Source organism: Calliphora vicina, chromosome 5, assembly GCF_958450345.1.
Source record: "Calliphora vicina chromosome 5, idCalVici1.1, whole genome shotgun sequence".
Classification (NCBI taxonomy): Eukaryota; Metazoa; Arthropoda; class Insecta; order Diptera; family Calliphoridae; genus Calliphora; species Calliphora vicina.
The window spans coordinates 110,557,126-110,580,528 of record NC_088784.1 but is presented as its reverse complement, the minus strand read 5'-3'; the positions used below and the strand labels follow the sequence as shown (position 1 = coordinate 110,580,528).

General features: G+C 29.2%; 1 protein-coding gene across 1 annotated transcript; it reads left to right on the top strand.

Moving 5' to 3' along the window:
• Positions 1-8,953: 8,953 nt before the first annotated feature.
• LOC135960889 (protein kinase 4) lies at positions 8,954-12,186 on the top strand. Its single transcript, XM_065512288.1, has 5 exons — positions 8,954-9,200; positions 9,808-9,890; positions 9,985-10,549; positions 11,641-11,996; positions 12,077-12,186. The coding sequence occupies exons 1-5, from the start codon at positions 8,975-8,977 to the stop codon at positions 12,167-12,169; spliced, it is 1,323 nt and encodes a 440-aa protein (XP_065368360.1). The 5' UTR covers positions 8,954-8,974; the 3' UTR covers positions 12,170-12,186.
• The last annotated feature ends 11,217 nt before the right edge of the window (positions 12,187-23,403 follow it).

Below are 23,403 nucleotides of genomic sequence, written 5' to 3'. Positions count from 1 at the left end.
GCTGATATTTTTTTTCAAAAGAAACTCATCACTATTGAAATATTTATACGATTTTATTTTTCTTTCTATTTCATTTTATTTAGTTTTTTTTTTACTTCATTTGAGCTTTGTTAACGTTGATGTCATGTTTTGCTTCGTTTTTTTTTCTGTATTGTTGTTCTTTGTTAACTTGTATTTTCCGGATTATTGTGGAAAATTTTTATAACCTTCATCCCACCAAAAGGAACCAAAAAAAAAAAATAAGAAAACATATAACTTAAATAAACATAAAATTCGATAGACGAAAAGCAATGAATGTGTATTTTATGACACGTATGGGAGGTTCATATAGGAGGTCCTTAGCCATACACATTCATACAAACATATGTTTACACTTCTTTGTACATAAATTCATATGTATTTATATAAATTATTGCCCAATTCACAATTGGTGTCGTAGCGTTGTATCGTTGTATGTCGTAATTTTTTTATTAATGTTTTGTTTTTGTTTCGAAAAATTAGTTTGAAAAATATTTATGACATACAACGCTACAACACTACGACATCAATTGTGAATTGGGCATATATGCTTTATTTTGTATAATATTCTTTGCAATTCCATTTAATTGTATGTGTATCTGTCTAGTTTGAATAAAACATGGTTTTTCTTCTTCTTTTACAACATAATCTATATACGATGCATGTACATTAGGATGTCTCCTAAAGAAAAACTATCGTTATTTGAAACTATAATGCATTTAATAAGTTTCTGTTTTCTAATCCCAAATTAAAGAGCTTTATTTTCTATAAACAGTTTGGTATCTGCCCTATTGTATGGAGTAAAGTGGAGTGAGAGGTGTGTAGCAAGCCCCATTACATGATCTCTGTGTTAAATGATTTGAGACCTCATCTTTTCACAACGGTAGTCTTTCAAGTAATAGTGACATAAAGTGCTATTCACATAATCTGTCACCAAATGCTGAGATTCTATGACTTCATTTATAATGGGATGTTATGTTACTTTTAAAAAGTACAAAGTTCAAACACGATTTATGACAACAATATTGCAAATACATCCAGCGTAAAACTTGCCTCATTTGTGCATGAAAAGTCCCCATTCCCATAATTTTGCAGAATTTATAAGGGGCTTTTATTTCCAATGAACCAGTTCAGCTAATGCCAAAATAAAGATTTTGAGAAATGGTATCATAAACTTCATTTTGGGAAACATCAACAATATTTGTTGGGTCCTTAAAAAGGGGACCATCCTTATGTATGTGGGTACATGCTTATGAATGTGTAAATATACTTGAAGATGTACTAAATATTTATGTATTCGCATGCATAATTATGTATATGAATATTTATTTCAATATGTATATTAATTTATATCTATACAGGAGTATATTTTTCAACAGCAACAACTTATTTACACCTTGGATCATAGTATTAAGCACAATGCATTAGCAACATACTACCAACTACCCTACAAAGAATTTGTAGCACGATGAAAGTAATATCGTTAACATGCATTCTGAAATTTGGAAATGCATTTAAAAACAAGTAAGAGAGCTATATTCGGCTGTGCCGAATCTTATATGCCCTTCACCAAATTGTTTTCCAAATTTTTTTTTTAAAAAAGTTTTTCCAAATTTATTTTTTAATTTTTTAAAAATAAAATGTTGGAAAATGAATTCTTAAAAAAAAAAAATTTTGATGAAAAAAAAATCAAGTTAAAAAATATTTTTCTTGATTTTGACCCAATGTAGGTCCAACTTACTATAGCCTTATTTACATCGTTGCAATGGATTTTGAAATATCTATCATTAGATATCGACATTGTCTATATTAATGACTTAGTAATCCAGATATAGATCAAAAATAGGGCAAAATCGAGGTCGTTCCGGTTTTTTCCTTATATCTCAGCCAGTTGTGGGTCGATTTTGTCGACCGATATATTGATGTATGAATCACGTATGTGAGTTATTTAGGGGCTACGGAAAGATGATTTCAACATACAGACGGACGGACATTGCTATATCGTCATCGCTATCTATAATGATCCAGATACTTTGTAGAAATTACAAACGGAATAATAACATGACACTCATGGCGAAGGGTATAAAAACACTAGCTTTTTTTAAGATATTGGTAATCCCAATTAGTTATTCGGTATATGATGTAAAAATGCGGATTTTTTTAAATTTTTGAACTTTTATTTTGAGACATTTGTACAATATAAATTTATTCAAAATATTGGCCATTGTTATCTATAAGCTTTTCCCATCTTATGGATTCCGATACAAATCAACTGCTTTTCTTTTGAGGCCAAGAACGAATCAAGCCAATTTAAAGCGTATCCCAGAGAGAGCGTTCTGCATTGATCGAAACAAATAGTAGTCGGACGGAGCAAGATCTGAACTATAAAGCGGGTGAGGCAAAACTTCCCAACCACTTCATTCTAAATAGTTTTTAACAGGTATTGCATAGTGTGTCCGAGCGCTGTCATGATGGAATATTACGGTCTCATGTCTGGCCGCATATTCGTTTTTCGGCTAATGCCCGTTTCAAACGAATATGTTATGTTCGGTACATTGTGTAGCACCCAATGTCTTGCGTGTCAAAATCACCTCTTCTGAATCGCACAAACTATCTCTCGCACATTGAAACCGATGGAACACATTCACCATAAGCTTCGGTGTGCTTCAGGCGCATTTGTTTTTAAATTAAAGAAGTAAAGCAAAACTTTTCGCATATGACGCTTTGTTGAAACTAAATTCGACATTTTCGAAGCGTTGTTTACACTATAATGTTCAATAACTAAATAAGGATAAAGACATATATGTCGCGTTCAAAAGATTCGCCATCTATTGTAAATCCCGCATTTTTAAATCAAACACCAACACCCAATATAACATAATTGCTTATTTTTTACCGAAATCGAATGTTTGGTCGAAGCCTAGCAATTACAATCCCGCAAAGAAATAAATAAATCAATTGGGGGATTCAAACGATCTGCTATTAAGTCATATTGTCATAATGTCATAATATATTATGAAAGTTTAAACAAATTCTTGTTGTGTTTCCAACAAAAAAGTTCTAAACTAACTAAACAAATATTAATTGAATTTAAATTTGAATGAATGCTTCATGAATTGAAAATTCTTGAATGCATTTATTTTTTCCTAAAAAAGAATCAAATTTTATTTGAAACTAGCCCCACCCGGCTTCGCCCGGTAGCATTTACTAATGTTAGTTCTTCAAGTTTCTCCAACCCACGCACACCAGCCTGTTCTTATTTATTTGCAAATAAAATATCAAAATTTGTACTGCATACTTTAGGGAGCTTTTTTATTACAGTTGACTGGACTTTTTTTTGAATTTTTTTTCTTTACAAACCATCTCCTGAAAATTTCGAATCGAATAAAAAAAATCAGCCAAATCGTTCCAGCCTTTCTCACGTGATGACATTACATGGACGGTCAGATGGACGGCGATCCTGATCCTATATTGGGACGTTACCAACCTCCACTATTTAGTAGTTAACGGATATACAGAGGTTCCAATTATATAGTTTTACATGATCACAGCAATCATGATTACAGTATATTCAACACTATAATGGTCACTGAAATATATGACATATTATCATACATATATGGTTGGGGCAACCATAATATGATAAAAATAATTTCCACAAACATTTACTTAATTACTGCAATCATATACATATATGATTGCTGAATAGTAATTGTAACATTTTATAAACAAATAAATAATTACAGTGACCATAATATTGTTAAATAACTGCTTTTTTCTAGGTGTATATAAAACACAAACACACACACTTTTAAGCATTTAACTTTAGTCAAATTTAATGTTCTTCAAACATTTAATTAATCATTTTAAATATTTAAGTGTTTTTACATTCACTACTACTTGAATTTCCTTGATGAAATCATCATCATGTTGTGGAAGTGTATCTGCTGAGTGTGTGTGTGTGTTTGTGTGTGTGTGTAAAAATTAATTTATCAATTGTTCAACAAGTAAAAAATCCGTATCCTTTTTAAACCTCTGACATGTTTTATTTTCTACTTAAAGTGGTGCTTGCTTTTGGCAGCATGAGAGAGTCCTTAGGGTCGTTACCCCTCATACTTAAGCACATATGTTAAAAGTGGTTGTATGTTGGGTTGTATATATTTTTGTTGTTTGTTGTACCTACAACATTTTATACGAATAATATTATTTTAAAGCCTAAACAAATTTCATGCCAGGAACAAAAAAAAAAATCTGTTTAAGTTGTAAACTAGGACTTGAGTTAAACAAACTAAGTTGGCAAATAAATATTTACAAAAATCCCTACTAATTTGAAAGAAATTTTAAGAGTTATGAATGTTTGCTTTAAAACAAAAAGAAAGGATTTCCTCAAGTTATCCTTAAGTGTCTACTAAGAGAACTGTTTTGAATTTTATTTCTTTCAAACACACTAAATAACATTCATTTTTATTCTATTACAGATCTCAAATTAATGTCTAAATAACTCATTTTGGTAAGAAATTTAAAATTTTAAACAAACAATTTAATTTAATTTCACTTGCATGTTGGTAGAACAAATTATGTCTTATTTTTAAATAACAGTTGAAACAACAAATACAACTACAATAATCACAAATAAAGCATTTTACAAAAAGTATCAAATATAAAACACCTTAAATATTGTAACTAAAACAAAGTATTTATATGGAAATGATTTTTTTGTATCGCATAATTTTATAATAAATATTGCAAGTAATATTGACATTAACATGCAAAAAAAAACCTTATATACTCAAACATATGCAGGCACATTCCAGCAGTTCTTGGAGACTGTCCCGAACTAGTGATTTTAACTTTAATTTAGGGGTGACAACTGGTTACATAAGTAGCTACGTGACTAGTCCTAAGCAGGGGGTTAATTGACCCTTTTAGATTATAATGAGACCTGTTTGATAGCTGGTTCAAACAATGAACTTGACGCTCAGTATACTTAAGCAAAAAGAAATACACTGTATGAGAATTACAACAACACAATTTGTATAAAACCAGTATGTACGAATTAATGTTTAAAGTGACTACACTCTAGATTACTTAGAGACACTTAAGCGACAACTGATTTCACTTTAGATTACCTAGGATATATAAAGTAACCAATTGACTCAAAATATATCAACTGGAGTTGGTCAAGTGTTCAGACATTAGTATTACAGTCTATAAAGGATACATTGACTACTTGCTTAACTGCCGGGATATGTGATATATGTATATGGTTGTTTGAATGTAGGTAAATATTATGCAATAACAAAACATATAAATATTGTCCCAATTTCAAAAAAAAAATTAACTCATCTAAATGCTAATTTTATATTTGAATTATATTTCAAAAATCATGTGCAATTCTATTTTGTATTTAATCATTAATACTCTATAACTATAAAACTACAAATATTCTACAAAAAGTAAATACAAATATATACAATATCTAATATTATTTACACTCTTGGAAATAAGTGTAGGGGTATTTATATTAAATTAAAAACGAAATAATTACTTAAATTATGCTAATACTAACATGCAACATTTTTAAACGAGTCAAAAAATAATCGATTTTAAGTTTGATAAATTGAGAAAATTTTGATTTTCGCCGACAGGAACTTACAAGTTATAGTTTTACCCCCTTATTCATAATAAATTTTTATTTTTTATTATAAATTTTTTTATATAAATTGTAAACATATTTAGATCAATGATCCGCAACAAGAAATGTATTGGTGATAATAACATACTGCGAGATATTTGTATTTATATTGGTTGTAAAAAAAACATATTAAGCCCCATTTTCACGAGGTCTATTTATTTCTTAACTTAAAGTTATACTTTCTGTTAAAATATTGGGTGTATGACTTAAAAATGCGGGATTTGCAATAGTAGGCGTATCATTTATTTTTAATAACTTATATGTCATTTTGAAGGGTACATATCTGTCATTTATTCTCACCTAGTTATTGAATATTATAGTATAAACAACAAAGTTTTTTTTGCTTCGAAAATTTCGAATTTTCTACCACCGAATCGCCATTTACGAGAAGTTTTGCTTTACTTCTTTAATTTGAAAAAAAGTCCCGTTGCTCACCAAAGCTTATAGTGAAAATGCTGTTCTAAAGTGGTGATTTTGACATGGAAGACAAAGATCACCCAGGCCAGTCAAAAAAAGTTTTAAGACCAAGAATTGGAGACATTATTCCATGAAAATTGTTGTAAAACTCAACAAGAGCTTACAAAATCATTTGGAGCTAATCAAGCAGTAACTTCAAAACGTTTTGAATTGAAATCGAGAGACCTTGAAAAACGATTTTGCATGTCCGAAATGATGCTTGAAAGCTACAAAGGAAAATCAGTTTTGCACCGAATTATAACTTCCGACAAAAAATGGATCCATTACAATAAGCCAAAGCGTAAGAGATTGTATGTGAAGCCCGGCCAACCAGCCGAATCGATATTAAAGTCAAATAATGCTCTGTATTTGGTGGGACCAAAAGAGCCCTATCTACTATGAGCTGCTGAAATCTTACCAGACTGCTGAAATCTGATTCGTTTGAAGCGATCATTGGCCGAAAAATGCCCAGAATATGCGGCAAGACATGAAACATGTTGCAATACCTGTTAAAAACTATTTAGAAAGAAGTGGTTGTGAAGTTCTGTCACACCTTATAGTCCATACCTTGCCCCGTCCGACTACTATTTATTTCAATTGATGCAGAACGCTCTCTTTGGGATACGCTTCACTTTGGAACAGAGTATCCGAAATCGCCTTGATTTTTTCATGGCCTCAAAATATGAGCAGTTCTTTCGGATCGGAATCCATATGTTGCCAGATAGATGGGAACAATGGCGAATACTTTGAATAAATTTATATTCTACAAATGTTTTAAAATAAAAGCTAAAAAATTAAAACAAATCTCGAATTTTTAAGTCTAAAAATAGTTTAGCTTGTAGAAATTAGCTTTATGTAATCAAGTTTCTGGAAATTTGTTATATACATATAGTAAATGTCAAAATGGTAAAATTTCGGGATTCTGGAAAATTGATAGTTTAATTTGCTGTTAGTTCCAGGAAATTAGCTAATTATAGTTTAGATTCGAGAAATTTTCTGTATATAGAGAATTCAAATTTGATTGTGTTATATAACACTTTTTCCAGAAAAACTGCCTTATCTTTTTTTTGATAAAAAAAAGTGTGAAATTTGTTTAAATATTGAAAATAGCATCTGATCATGTCTTTCAAAAAAAAAAATTTAATGTAAAACCTCTATTCCTTTAGACACAAATAGGGTTTTTAATTTCCCGACTTTTTTGATTCCCGGGAATCGGGAAATTTTTTTCTACGTACCCGGGTACCCGGCTATTCCCGAAATATATAATGATACTGTAAATTAGGAATATTATAGTCAAATTTCATATAAAAACTTAGTGTTATAATTACTAAATATCTGATCTACGAATTTGAGCTTAATTCACTAAAATCTTAATCCGTAATTAAAAAATGCCAGCCTTTCATTCCATAAATCGCTTCCTAATACTATTTAATTTTTTTTTAATTCATTACAAAGCCTTTGTTTAAACTTAATTAATTTTAAAGTTATTTAATAACAGAATTTATTCAAACTTTGAATGATTAAATTTTTGTTAAATCAAATCATTTCCAAAATTAATTGAAAAAATTGTCTTAAACCTTTTTGTACTAGATTTTAATTGAAGAAAAATTTAATCATTTAATAAATTTTTGAAGCTATTTTGTTATGGATTTAAAGAAGAAAAGAAATTAGAATGATTCAATAAGAAATAAATTCTATAAATAATGAATTCTCTTTTTAAATTTTCATACGAAAATAATAATAATAATAAGCCAACATATATGCAAAAAACTTTTCACTGTTTTTTGTTAAAAAAAAAGAGTTCTTACTTGTTTTCTATGTATTTTCGTCAGTTTTTAATTCCCGGGATTCCCGACTAAAAATCCCGGGAATCGGGTAGTGAAAAATTGGCAAAATTCCCGGGAAATTTGTACCGGGAATTACCGGAATAAAAACCCTAGACACAAAAAATATATCAACCTCTTAAAATTAAAAAACACAATTAAAACGAATTTAATTTTCTCCATATTATTGACTTTGAGAGAGTATCAAAACTACAAATCTCAACTTAAAGTCTGGAAAATTCACAATAACATTTTGTGGTCTATCGAGCTACATACTTAGATTTTTAAATTCATCTTTACCTTTTTGGGCAGTGCGACTGTCAAAGTTTCATATGTATTATAAGTAAATGTCAAATGGCTGCGTTACATATTACGTTAAAACGATCCCATTTGTACTCAGTCTGCTACACAAAAATATGACCAATCATATTACTTGTTTGATAATGTAAACAGGGCTTAAGCATTTCATTTATAATTATTGATTTTTTTCATTTTCTAATATGCACCCGCTTTTAAAACAATTTGGATTAATTCGATTTTTTTGGTGAACTGTCTACCTGCCTACATTTATTTGCTCGAGTGTATTTCTATGTACTTAAATTATTTTGCATTCAAATATTTACTACTACATACTTAATTTACATAAAAAAAATATTAAAATCACTCTATTTATATTTACTATTTATATATTATTTATGTATTTTACTATCCTTCTTTTAAATTTTTGTGTAACTTTTTTCTTTGGTCTTTTACTTTGTATCTTTTCTTTAACCTTTTTTCCTTTTGGTTGGTGTAAATTCTATGTAATTTTTTGTAGTCGTGAAACCAAAAGAAAAGACAAAAACTTTTTTTGAATAAACAAATCTAGACTTTAATGTACAAAGAAAGAAAGACCTAAAACCAGAAGACAAATTATTTCCAAGCCAAAAAAAAAGAAAAAAGATACAAAAGCAAGAAGCAAGAAAGACGGCGATTTGAGAAAATGGCACCATTTAAATTAAAATTTCGCATGGGTAGTTCCCGTAGTACATCACAAGAACATGAACCGGATCCTCAGGTAAATGAGGCCTTATTAAATCATCAAACTTTTGGTGGCATTGGAGCCAGTTCATCAACCATAGATTCGGTGGATTGCAATAGTTTAGTATCGCTCAATACGAGTGAACGTAAACTATTGTTGCCCAACAAAAGCAACAATCTGAAAATGGGTAAGAAATACAATAAAAATCTAAAATAAAAAAACAAAAAAAACAAAACTTCTTAAATACAAATAAACTTTATTGATGTTTTAAATAATTGTGTGAGTGTGTGTGTGATAGACAAAAGAGAACAGAAAAAACCCAAAAAAATAAAAAATAAAATAAAATGCTTACATTTGCACAAAATTTCATTTTCGTTTATTTTCTGCTGCTTAATCTACTCTTCTATCAATTTATCTATTCTAATGCATAGAAACACAATACAGCAAAATAAATAGAAGACGAAAAAAAAGATATATAATTTTATTTGCAAAAAGAAAAAACCCTTAACCCCATTTCGTAATTTATTTATTTATTTATCTGTATGGAAAAAGCTCAAATTTCAAACACTTTCAATCTCTACACACACCAAACAACCAACATTCTCATCATCATCACCAACACCATCCTCGACACGTCATAAAATAAACAAATTGCAATTTCTCTGAAACACTCAATTTAAGCATGTCTACAAATTAAGCTGTACAAAATAACAAAATTAATAATAACAAGAAAAAAAAACATAAAAAATAAAATAATCCATTTTCTAAACATCAACAACATCATCATCTTACAGGGTTCATAAATCAAAATCAAGCCAAACAAGGAGAACATATACCCAGCACACCACCCCCTACATACGAATGTGTTTTAGAAGAGGTAAATTAAAAATTTGCTAACACTCATCAAATAGCTTCCCCTCTCTTTATGTAATTCACACCACTTTACTCTTTTTTTCCCAAAACACACTTAGCAACGACAATTAGCCAACGCCACAGCTGCAAACGATGCTGATGATGATCAATTAAACTCTTGTTTAGAGCAATTAAGTCTCAACGAATTACCCTGTACGGATCCGAATTGTCGGGAAAATTTCAATACGAATAATAATAATAACAACAACAACGAAACAACTAACACGAATCAATTACAACAACAACAGCAGCAACTACAACTTCAAACAGAACTACAGCAACAACACGAAGATCTTATCAACGATCCAAACAATACGATTCCTTTGAACGATCTCGAAAATCCAGTTGTTAACGAAGACGATCGCAAAGAATCTATAGATTCTCAAGAATTTCTACTCGGTGAAAATATGACAGACTCATCGTCGGATCAGGAGCGAGAACAGCTGGAGAATAGTTGTTCGGGCAATTGCCAACAATACAGTTCGGATGGTCAGCAATACAATACAGATTGTCAGCAGTACAACACAGACGGCAGTGCTTCGTGTTCGGGCGGCCAGGACGAGAGAAATCAGAACAATGACTTCTATGATCCTTTAATGAATCACAGTGTCTACTGTAATGATGGTGAGTTCTTCTTTTAAGTTTAATAATAATTTCAATTTAAAAATGTACGAAGAGTGTTTTGATTTATAAACAATTTCACCATCAAAACAAATTCCTAACAAAGCAACATTCAGGAATACTAAAAAGGATTGGTACTACTCAAAATTTAATACTAGATCCATCCTTAATATTAGAAAATGAAGTATTCGGTCCTACTTATAGTATAAATATGTCCTAAGATCCCCATGTACAATTTTAAATATCGCAGTATCCTTCTTTCTAGTGTTTCGACAGCAAGAATTTTATCTGAAACGGGGTGTGAGCCTACTTCTTTATTTCCGAGTGACTGCATTAAAACTTCTCTCAGCCTCGACATAAATCTACCGGAATCTAGAAACCTCGTATAATCATATGCCTTAGATTAAATACAATATTCAGTGGAGTCCAACTAAACCCTTTTTTCCGCCGAAACCTTGCCTCTCGCGGTGGAGTTTTTCTCAATTCCATATTCATCTTGGAATAGTTTTTCTGGATGGGTTTAAAATATCTATTAGTTTCATTACATTTTACAATAACATATCCATAGAGAAACACATAGAGCGGAAACTCTCCTGTCAAAGACCTAACTCAGTTGTCAAAAACCTAAGTGGTGAGAATGTATTAGTAAACAAAACTATGTGAAAACAAAAGCAACACTCGTATGTGTGATTATTTTGAGTAATTTTTTTGTTTGAGTTTTTTTCGAGTTTCCGCTCAATGTTCTCTATGAACATATCCTTTAGAATACTAGCCGAAAACCGATTTTTTGCCCAATCCTTAATCTTGAATAAGACTAGGTCTTGAATAAGACTAGGTCTTGAATAAGACTAGGTCTTGAATAAGACTACGTCTTGAATAAGACTACGTCTTGAATAAGACTACGTCTTGAATAAGACTACGTCTTGAATAAGACTAGGTCTTGAATATGTCAACATCTTGAATAAGACTAGGTCTTGAATAAAAGTACGTCTTGACTAAGACTACGTTGGAATAAGACTACAGACTAATTTGTAGAATAAGATGCAAGAAACTCAAGTAATAATAATTTCCTTTATTTAACTCTTCAACCACAGCATCCCACTATGATGAGGATTATCAAAGTCAAATGTGTGATCATGATGGCAACTCGGGTGAATGTACCAACGAATGCAGTAACGAATGCTCTAACGAAATTAACTGGGATGACAATCAGCAATCAAGTTCACAGCTCAATTTGCAATACGAAAATTGTGGCGAACAGCAGCAACATCAACAGTATTATCAACAGCAGCAGCAGGAACTCTCACAGACACCAGAAATAATAAGCAACAAATCCTCAAAAGAAATCTACAAGGACTTGGCCAAAGAATGGGGCATAACGTGTAAAATGTCCGACGGATGTCGTTGTATGGAATGTCAAAGTCATTATTTCGATTGTGAATACGATGATGTAAGTTTAGTATTTCAAGCAAAATGCACAACTATTTACTTACAATAAATTGTATTTAATTCTTATTTGATTGCTTACAGAATGAACATCAAAAGACGGATGGTGGTTTGGGGGCAGGAACACCCATGTTCTTAACAGAAGTCATGCATGGTTCGGCCTGCAATATATTGTAAAATATAAAATAATAAACACCCACCCACATGGAGTATTAATTGTCACATACATAAATTGTTTTGGAAGAAATTTTTATCTTCAAACACTGGCTAAAATTACAAATGATTGAATCATATTTTTTAGCTTAAAGTCTTAATTAAACAAACAAAAAACTCAAAAAAAAAAAAGAATTATATATATTTAGATATGCACAAACAAACTGGCATAGAATGAAGTATTACAACAACAACAAAAAAAATAGTTTCAAATTTACAAAAAAAAAATAATCAAACAAAAAAATGTTTAAATTAAAAATTAAAAAAATAAAACGTTTTAAAAAATCCCAATTTTTCGTAATTTTAAAAAATGACATTTTTTAAATCTAAAAATTGGCTCTAGATTTTTTTGTGCCAAAAAAATAATAAAAAAAAAATACCGAATAAAATCACTTTTTAGACAACTTTTAATATAAAATTCCCGGTTCAATTTTTATTTTTCTATCTCATGAATTAGTCTGAAAACAAATACTAAAATTTGTCGCAATTAAACACAGTTTCAAATATCAATTCTAGTAAAAACTAAAAAAATAAACAAATATATAGCACTACAACTTGTACTGAAATTTAAATATACCCCCCAGTATTCCAAACTTTATGATGATGACAAACCTAAAATAACACAATTTTCATACAAAAATGTTGAATTTTAAAATTTTATTATAAAGTTGCCATTATTGTAAAGTTTAGTAAAGGCTGGTTTGGTTAGTAAGTATCATTTTTGAGACTTTACTTTTAGAAGTTTAGCAATCCTTAAAGTATGCTATCTTATTAACATAATTTAATGATAAACATCCCAGCTGATGAAGAGAACTGATACCTTTAATAGTTAATCACTTTTTAAACTTATGTTCATTTAAATATTATTATTATAGTTAATTAGTTTATTATAAAATTGGGTTTAATTTATGTATTCTTTATTTATACAACATAAATAAATGTCAGAGTAGTTTTTAAATACAATTATTCAATTCGAAAAATTGTCACTTCTTAACAAAGAAAAACAAAACCAAAAAAAAAAAATTATTACAAAAATTAATGAACTTTAAAAAGCCTTACAAAAAATTACATATGTATTTCACTTCATAATCATATTAAAAATTTTCGTTTTACATTAATTAATGTGTACATATATATTTTTCTACTTTATAATCATTACATTAGAATCTGAATTAAAATAAACAAAAACCAAAAAACAAAAGAAATAGAGTTAAACAAATATAATGGTATTGAATGAAATTTAAAATATACAAGTGTTTTATTTTGATTTGAAGATACTGAAGGAGCGTACTCAATATTCTTAAGTCCCTCTTTGTTAGATCTATGTATCAGATATGGTTAAGTTAGTAAAACTTATTCGTTAGACGTTTAGGAACTCGGTTTCATCAACAAAGTTTCTTAGGGTCCTCCAGTCAAAGTTGCTGCCGGGCAGAGAAAAATATTCGTTGATTTCGTTATTTTCCTCACATGTCCTACATCATTCGATTCTGCACAGACCATTTGATAAACATATGTATCAGTAGCTGAGCTCTTAAACCAGTGTTTCCTATCAAAATAAGATGATGTGTAACCAGCACTAGTTGAATAATCGATTATTGCTCTTCTACAATCCAATGTTATTCTTGATTTAACCTTATTGGTCGTTATCGCCTTGATTGCCATCCGGCTATCAGTAAACATCTATCGGTCCAAAATTTGCCTTAAACCAATTAATACTTTCCGTGATAGCGCGGATTTCCGCCTCGCACAACCCATTATATTGAAAATTCATATATAATCCAACTGTTGGTGGAACAAAATAACTGCAGATATCATTCAAGTGATCCGCCCTGAGACACTCTTTCCTATAACATATTTCCGTCGAAAATGATCACAGAAAATTTCGAACAAAGGGTGTGTGTATGTTCCAGCAAAGCCCATTTACCAGATGATTCAAAGAAAAAACAAGTAAGAAAGTATGGTCGGTCAAGCCCGACCATATAATACCCTACACTAAGTAAAACAGCAAAAAAAATTTTTCTTTTAAAATTTCAATAATTTATATTTTTGAGTGATTTTCGGAAGTGGGGTTATATGGGGGCTATGACCAATTATGGACCGATCACCATGAAATTAGGTCGTGTGATTTATGTCTATATTAAAGTTAACTATGTTGAATTTTGTGTGTTTACCAACATTTTTAAGCGATTTATGCACGTTAAAGTGATTTTCGGAAGCGGGTCAATATGGGAGCTATGACTAATTATGAACCGATCGTAACAAAAATTGGTGACATGAATTTTGTGCTTAATCGACTCAGAAAGTGATTCTAAGTCGATCGGTATACTATAAGGTGGGTGTTAGACTAATATTTTTGGGCGTTACAAACATCTGCACAAACGCATAATACCCTCCCCACTATGGTGGTGTAGGGTATAACAAGTAAGATTGTTATATTCGTCTTTACCGATCTTTATACCCACCAATAATATAATACTGACACCGATTTATGTATAAAAACATTTATTTTTATCAGGGTATCACTATTCTATAGTGATACATTTATGTATAATAGAGCCATATTCCGGAAGATTTGAATGTATTATCTTCAATATATGCAGGAACGGGACATTATGACAGAGGGCGGTGTAAAGAAGACTAAGAGGACTGAATGTTTAGGAAACGGGATGGGTGTATAAAACACGTGTTCCGGACTGACATACATATATTTAAAGAAAATTGCGAAAAAGTTTTGAAAAAAATCTTGACCGATTCAAACATATCTGATCAACATAGAATATTTGAATAATATTTTATAAGGACCCTGAATATATATACTTTTGTGGGTTTGTGTTACAAACGAAATGACATGAATATTGATATTTTGATTAGATATTAGATATGTTCAATAACTAAAAGTTGTTACTAGTTAGTAACAATTGTTACTGGAAAAGCGTTCATTAACTCAAAAAACTTGCAAGTAGAGAAAAATTCAAGAGCGTATAAATTTTAGAGAGTGTTCTCTCGTTGCAAACTATTACAAGTTCTATTTGGAACTCGTAATAGTTAGCAGCTTATATTTCATTTGTTTTGTATTATTGTTTATTTATTTTCAATTTTATTTTTGTGGTGAAAAAATGTCAATAAAATTGAAGAAAATGTGAGTATTTATACATTTTAAAACGAATAAAATATGTAAGAAAATTGTGTGTATAAAACAATTGTTACTGGAAAAGCGTTCATTTACTTTTTACTATTTTTGAGATTTTAAGAGAGTAATTTTGTAAATTTTGATTTTATTCTCTCGTTGCAAGTATTTACTGGGAAAGTAAATGAACAGACCTATTAAAAAATTTTGTTCGGTTTAAAAATATGACATCTTAAAAATGTCTGCACATAACTATTAAAAAATTCTACAACATTAAATTTGATATAGACGATAAAGATGCAGTTGATGTTAACTCTAACAGTGTCTACGATATACTGACTCACTCACAACTCGTTGTTACTATTTATATACACAGCGTCATCTTCTAGAAGTCTCATGAATAATCTAACAGCAAAAAAAAACTAGAAAGTTCTCTTTCCTCAATTTAAAATAATACATTTTGGTTCATAATTTCTAAACTAAAAGAGTGTCCAGTTAAAAATAATATAAATATATACAAATATATAAACGACTTTTGGTTATTAGCATATAAATTTATAAACAAATTATAAATTAATTAAAAGAAACGCAAAGTTACCCCTTGTAAACGGCGTAATTTCCATAATAGTGTTATTTCGAGAAAGAGTGTCATACCCACGGTAAGTATAAATCTGAACGAATACATTAATTCAAATGTCCTTATTTAATAATTTTAATATTTATTTTACAAAAAACATAACAATCTTGAAAAATAAATTTAAATCATTCACGCTCTGACTTTATTAAAATATTAATTTATCCATGACCCTGTTTGGACAGTTAGAAATGGAAGGGAAGGGAAGGAAAAATCTAATACACTTAGTTAGACATGAATGGGCAATATTTTAATCAATGTATCAATGCTTTCTTCGTTCGTTTCTTCGTTCATTCATTAAATTCCACACAACAGCCGACCGGGTGTCATTTACAAAATTGCGTGCATGCTAGCTACCACACAAGAAACAGGAAATAGAAAAGTAAAAGTTTCATTTAAGGAATGTTATTGGATTTAACAACCACCCCCTGGGAGCCCCTCGACATAGTGCAAAAATCAAGGTATGAGTTTCTTAAAATGACACACGAAATTATTGTATGATTCTGAGGCATGAGCACGTTTAACTAAACCCATAGTACGAGTACATAGTTAAATATGACTGACCTACATGACTAAATGTATTAAAAGGCCGAAAATAAATACTGAAGCAAAGGCGGTTTTGAACTAATTGACTGCTTGTATTATTAATTGTTCTATTTTCTAAATTTGTTTAATGAGGAGATTTAATAAAAATTGGAAGTGATAAATTAGATAAAATAGCTAAAGATATACATAGTTACTTGTTTACCTTTTAAAAACAATGGTTTATTTCCTTTAAATGATCCCTATACTTTTAATTTTAAATCATAGTCACCAATAGTTTAAACATTTGTAACAATTCTAATCTACACAACAGTTTATATAGACACTCTCTTTTAATAAACACACTTATAATTATACAGTTGATGTTAACTCTACCAGCGATATACTGACTCACTCACAACTCGCTGTTACAATTTATATATACAGTGCCATCTTCTAGAAGTCTCATGAATAATCTAACGGTAAACAACTCGAATGTTCTATTTCCACAATGATCACATACAGCATTTAAAGCTGTTTCACAGTTAATGTTACCATACTTACAAACAATGTTAATAACAGTGTGTTATCAACATTGTTGATAAATGCAAATATTTATAAACATAATGAATGTTGCAAGCAGCCATTACATACCGCCATTTCCTAACAATATGTTGTAATTTTCTTAAATTAGTGGCAAAAAAAGGTTTTACGAAATAGCCAGCATTAAGTAATTTTCTCATTTAAATATTCAAAGTGTTATTTAACTTAACACACAACCTTCGTAATACTTTACACGTTCTTACATTGTGTATTTTGACACCATTCAACCATTTAAATTGGCTAAACATAAAACGTAACTACTTACTTTAAATTTAACTTAATTCGATTACGTGTTTTAAAGGGCAATGAAAGCCCTCTTTGAAATCAAATTATTATCACCTTTTTGCCGTACAAAACCTTTTTAAACATTAATTTGAAAATTAAATTCAAACTTATCTAAAGGTAACGTTACAAAGTAGAAAACAAAACCAAGAACGTAAAACAAAAGGCAACAACAAAAAAAAAAATAACGTCAGGATTTACAAATTGCTTGTTGGCATGTAATTATTTTCATTTCTCTAGGTACATTCACACATGCATGTGAATTTGTGAACTTCGTTTTGCTCACCAATTTACACATAGTACTTTTCAGATACACTCTGTGTTATATGAATAATAGATATCTTCTGATTTTGGTACGATTGTGCTTTAAGGTATTCTTCGATTTAGCTATTTCATATAAATAAGTTTGTCAATCCATTTGTAATTTCTATATTTTCCATTTGCGATCCAATAAAGTATACATATATGTACTATGTATATGGATTCGATTTATGCTTGAGAAGTATGATAAACTAGACAAAATATCTAAAGATATTTAACGTTTTTACCTTTTAAAAACGATGGTTTATTTCCTTTAAATAAGTCGTATCGTTTTAATTGCTAATCAAAGCGAACAGTAGCCCGTCTATAGGTTGAAATCATGTTCATACGTCAATATATCAGATGTAGTCCCGGTACATTTGCTATTTAAAATCTAGAAAATCGACCCTGAAATAGCTGAGATATAAGCAAAAAAGCAAGACTACCTCGATTTTGATCTATACACAGAGAAAACAGATTCGTGATAGCAACCGAATTTGTTGTCAATCGAATGATTCGGTTGCACACATAGAATTTTTCTGTTCTAACATCAGAAAGTCAGTTGATAAAGAAGAATTTCAGTTGAGGCAACCAAACTTTAGTTACCCCTTTCAAAATATTGTAGCCACAACTGTAAAATTTGGTCACTAAGATAGAATCATTCGATTGACAACAAATTCGGTTGCTATCACGAATCTGTTTTCTCTGTGTATCTGGCAATGTGGATATTTAATGATAAATTTGTCAAAGCCTTTCAAACATTTCCAACAACGTATAAATATAGTAATTCGGACCAACAATGGGTCAAAATTGGAAAAATATTTTTTAACCAGATTATTTTTTTCACCAAAAATTTTTTTTCAATATTTTTTTTTAATCTATATTTTTTTTTTAATAAAATTTTTTCCAGCCAAAAAAACTGTATCTATTTTAAACTATTCGGCACTATCAAATATAGCTCTATTACTTGTTTTATCATATGCTGGTCCTAAACATTTTCATACATATATTACATATAATAAACTCGATTACAAAAGCACACTTAGTGACAATTGACACCCCAATAGACTACTTCTGGTCTGTCAAATAACTACATTCTGTGCAAAACATAAAAAGTTTAAAGTGACTACGGCCTAGATTACTTACACACAGTAAAATGTAAATGACTTCACGCTAGATTACTTGGGTAGCCAATTGACTTCTCTCTGCATTACATTGAACTAATTGACTGCTTGTATTATTAATTGTTCTATTTTCGAAATTGGAAATGATAAGTTAGATAAAATAGTTAAACAGGATGCACTAAGTAAGGTGAAATCGACAACACAGCTGATTTTTATTTATCTATTTTGAAAGTGCTTGTGTTTTGTCAAACTGAATTTATTTTGAAAAAATAATAAATTTTATTTTCAAAAAAAAAAATTTAAATCAAAAAACATGAATGAAGATGTGAATAAAAGATTTCATATAATGAAATTTGGATAAAGCACTATTAAACCGTTGTTCTTTTTCAAAAATAATTTAAATTTAATGACCGTTTTTTAGTTAATATGCAAAAATAAAATTTGTTTATTTTTTATTTGACAAATTCAATTTTGACAAAACCTATGCTCTTGTCAGCAAGAAATATTGTGTTTGTTGTGTTTGTTGTCGAAACGCTCTCACCTTACTTATTACATCATGATAGTTAAAGATATTGGCCCATAATCATAGTCAAAAATAAAGTACATTTTAAGAGAATTAAACTCGACTTTACTTAAGAGTGGACTTTAGGTCTATCATAGACAAGTTAAAGTATACTTCTGACGCTGAAGTCGACTCTAAATATAAAACTAGCTGAAGTTGTTTTTAACTCGTTTAACAACAGCGTCAGCTGTTCTTCGCCGAGTAAAAAAGTTCGTCACAAAGTAAAAAATGTTTAAGTTACAAGATATCGTTACAAGATATCGGTATTTTTTGGAATTATTGAACAGTTATCAATAAAATTAGTACCAAAATATCGTAATTATGATATTAATCTTATCTTTTCCATTTTTCCACAACAAACAACTTTTTTTCCTTAGATGTCCCGGTTACTTTTATTGTTTAGGTTTTTTGGATTTCTTTTTAATTTTGTATGTCAGTTGTTCAGCGTTGCCACTTGTCTGTTTTTTTGTTGTATATTGTATGAAAACATTTTCTACGTTTGCGGTGGCACCCAGTTAAAGTCGGTTCAATTTGAAACATACTTTAATTTTGACTATGGTTGCAAATTAATAAAAAGCAGGTTTTTATTTTAAAGTTGTTGTTAAAAAGAACCGACTTTAGTGTTTGACTATGATTATGGGCCATTGTTATAAGTTTAGCCCTGTTTTCTTTTGTACCTATTTACCTACCCCTAATAAAACAACAGCGAGTGTATGCAAGACAAAAAATTGCAGGTGATTTTAACGAGTAAATATATCGTAACACTGTGTTCATAAGGAAGATCGTAAACTCTATAAACTTTAACTATTTCAAACGACTATAAAAATAGTAGTGATGGTAGTTGGAAAGAAATTTAAAGAATGTTAAAAATATCCGAATACAATATAGCTAATTTGCTAAAAAGATAGTTTGGCATACACTGAAAAATATTACGAATACGTACTTGAATTTAAAATTATATTCCAATATATACGAACAATAAATTTGTCAAATAGATCGGAAACTCTGCTGTCATATACCTAACTCAGTTGTCATAGAACTAAATGCAGAGAATGTATGAATGGCACTCACGAAAAACATAATTTTTATTAAAATTTTACGGCAATTCTTTGAAGGTTTGAGAAGATCGTGTTATATTCGTGATGATTCTGGGATATGCCTTAGACCACTGCTATAGCATGAGGTATTTATGGATCGCGATCCATATCAAAAAAAAGCTTAATTTTGCGTGATCTTGCACGTGATTGAACGTTTAGCATACTTTGTGATATCAACTCGCGATACGTTGGTAAGAATTGAAAAAATAAATAAAATAAAAACAAAGAAATAAAGCAACAAAAATTAAACAAATAAGAAAGTAAAATATTTTATTGGATAATAATATTCTGATATAATATATGTACATATTTAAATAAGGGAGAATCCATCCGTTTTCCTTAATCCGTTTTTCCTTATAACTCCTGAACTAATCGAGTCTCCATCGAAATTATTTTGCACGAATAGAGAGAGTAGATGTTTATGTGTCCCCATGTTCTTTTTTAATTTTTCACATCCCGATCTTTGATATTTTTTATATTATATATACTCCGAAAATTGACCTTTAACCTTTTGGAAGTAAACTATTTTATTCACTTTTTATTAACTTTGAGTAGTTTCAAAGTTATGGGCAATTACTTATGTGTATAGAATTTTTTAGACAATTTTAACAAATTTTTCAATTTTAAACGAAAAAGTCATTGATTTGAGCAACCCTTTGGAAACGTAATATGTGTGGTAAATTTCATTAAAATCGAAAAGGATCGTTTTGATATGGATTATCCCTTATTTAAATATGTATGTATATTACATACGAATATTATTATTCAGTAAAATATTTGTTTGTTTTTATTTTGTTTATTTCTTCACTTCTTACCAACGTATCGCGAGTTTATATCACAAAGTATGCTAAACGAATATAGTAGAGAGTTTAGGCGTCCTCATAACGTGTTGATTATTAATTTTTAACACCGCGGTCTTTGATATTTTTTACATTGAAATATATAATCCGTAAATTGACCTTTAACCTTTTGGAAGTAAACAATTTCATTAACATCATTTTAAGGACAATATCTTTGGCTTTAAAATGGAGGTAAAAGATTGGTAGACTAAGATTTCAGTGACAATGATTCTCCATATTTGTGATTATTCCCATATACATTTACCACTCATGGATAACACAAAAATCCTTAAAGTGTAACAAACATTTCTAAGAGGTGAGAAAATAAAATTGCTAAAAAAGAAAATTATCGATAAAGTCGTTTGTAAATCTAAACGTTAAAATCAACTAACTCTTTACATTCCAAACATTTTTTTATTTACTACTCATATTACAAATATTTTAAGGCAAATTCTTCTAACTATATAAAGTAAAAAACACAGTAATGAAAAAAAAATACCATCACTATTTACATTTTGCTTTTATGCCTTGAATCATGTGTAATATATTTAGTGTCGGAATTTATAGAGTACAAGAACTCTCTCTTCAGTACAAAATAATATCAAACAAACATTCACAGGCAATTTCAAAACTATTTACTACGTAGCAGCGCCAACTAGTCAGTTGTTAAAGTTAAACAATAATATTTAGTTGTTACAAACACTTCAAGCCAATAACTACACACGAGAAATTTGTAAAAAAAAAATGAAAAATAAACATTAGTTTACTCGAATTATTTAGCATAAATTTATTTAATTTAAACATTATGTTGCAAAACAGTAAATGACAACTAAAGATTTGCATATGGCGCCTTGGAATTCAGGCTGCTTCCGCTTTAGAACGGAAATTAGCATTTACACTTGATTTTAAACTAAAACAAATACTTAAAGTTGATGTTTTAAAATGTTTAGAAAAAAGAAAGTTAAAGTGAAAATACAAAATTATAATAAATCAAAATATCTAAAGAAACATAAAAAGAAACAATTCATTTGAGTTGATTTGAAGTTGCAATAAATAACAAAATAGTAAAATTTCTGGAAATAAAGCGGAACGGAAACATGGGGTATGTAAACCATAAATAAATACTGGTACATCGGAAACTCTCCTGTCAAACACCTAACTCAGTAGATAAAAAAAAATATGTGAAAAGTAATTTTTTTCTACACCATTTCCAATTGTATTTCAGAAGTTTCTAATTGTATTTCAGAAATTTCCAATTGAATTTCAGAAATTTCTAATTATATTTCAGAAAATTCCAATTCAATTTCAGAAATTTCCATTTATATTTCAGAAATTTCCATTTATATTTCAGAAATTTCCAATTATATTTCAGAAATTTCTAATTATATTTCAGAATTTTCTAATTATATTTCAGAATATTCCAATTATATTTCAGAACTTTCTAATTTTATTTCAGAATTTTCCAATTGTATTTCAGAAATTTCCATTTGTATTTCAGAATTTTTAATTTATATTTAAAATGTTTCTAATTGTATTTCAGAATTTTCCAATTGTATTTCAGAATTTTCTATTTGTATTTCAGAAATATCCATTGGTATTGCTATTAGAATTTTCTGAAATACAAATGGATATTTCTGAAATACAATTGGAAAATTCTGAAATACAATTGGAAACTTTTTAAGTATAAAATAAAAATTCTGAAATACAAATGGAAATTTCTGAAATACAATTGGAAAATTCTGAAATACAATTGGAAATTTCTGAAATACAATTAGAAATTTCTGAAATATAAATGGAAAATTCTGAAATATAATTAGAAATTTCTGAAATATAATTGGAAATTTCTGAAATATAAATGGAAATTTCTGAAATATAAATGGAAATTTCTGAAATTGAATTGGAATTTTCTCAAATATAATTAGAAATTTCTGAAATACAATTAGAAACTTCTGAAATACAATTGGAAATGGTGTAGTTTCGGCTCGTACATATGTATGTATAATTGATGTAAACAAACAAAATTATGCTCATATTTCACTTTGAAATATGTAAATAAAAAATAATTAAATTATTATTTTAAAGAAAATTTCATAAATATTGAAACAAAA

Coding starts and splice junctions, on each gene's coding strand:
- LOC135960889 (XM_065512288.1), top strand. CDS start 8,975: ATGGCACCATTTAAATTAAAATTTCGCATGGGTAGTTCCCGTAGTACA. Junction 9,201..9,807: donor AAGCAACAATCTGAAAATGG/GTAAGAAATACA, acceptor ATCATCTTACAG/GGTTCATAAATCAAAATCAA. Junction 10,550..11,640: donor CAGTGTCTACTGTAATGATG/GTGAGTTCTTCT, acceptor CTTCAACCACAG/CATCCCACTATGATGAGGAT.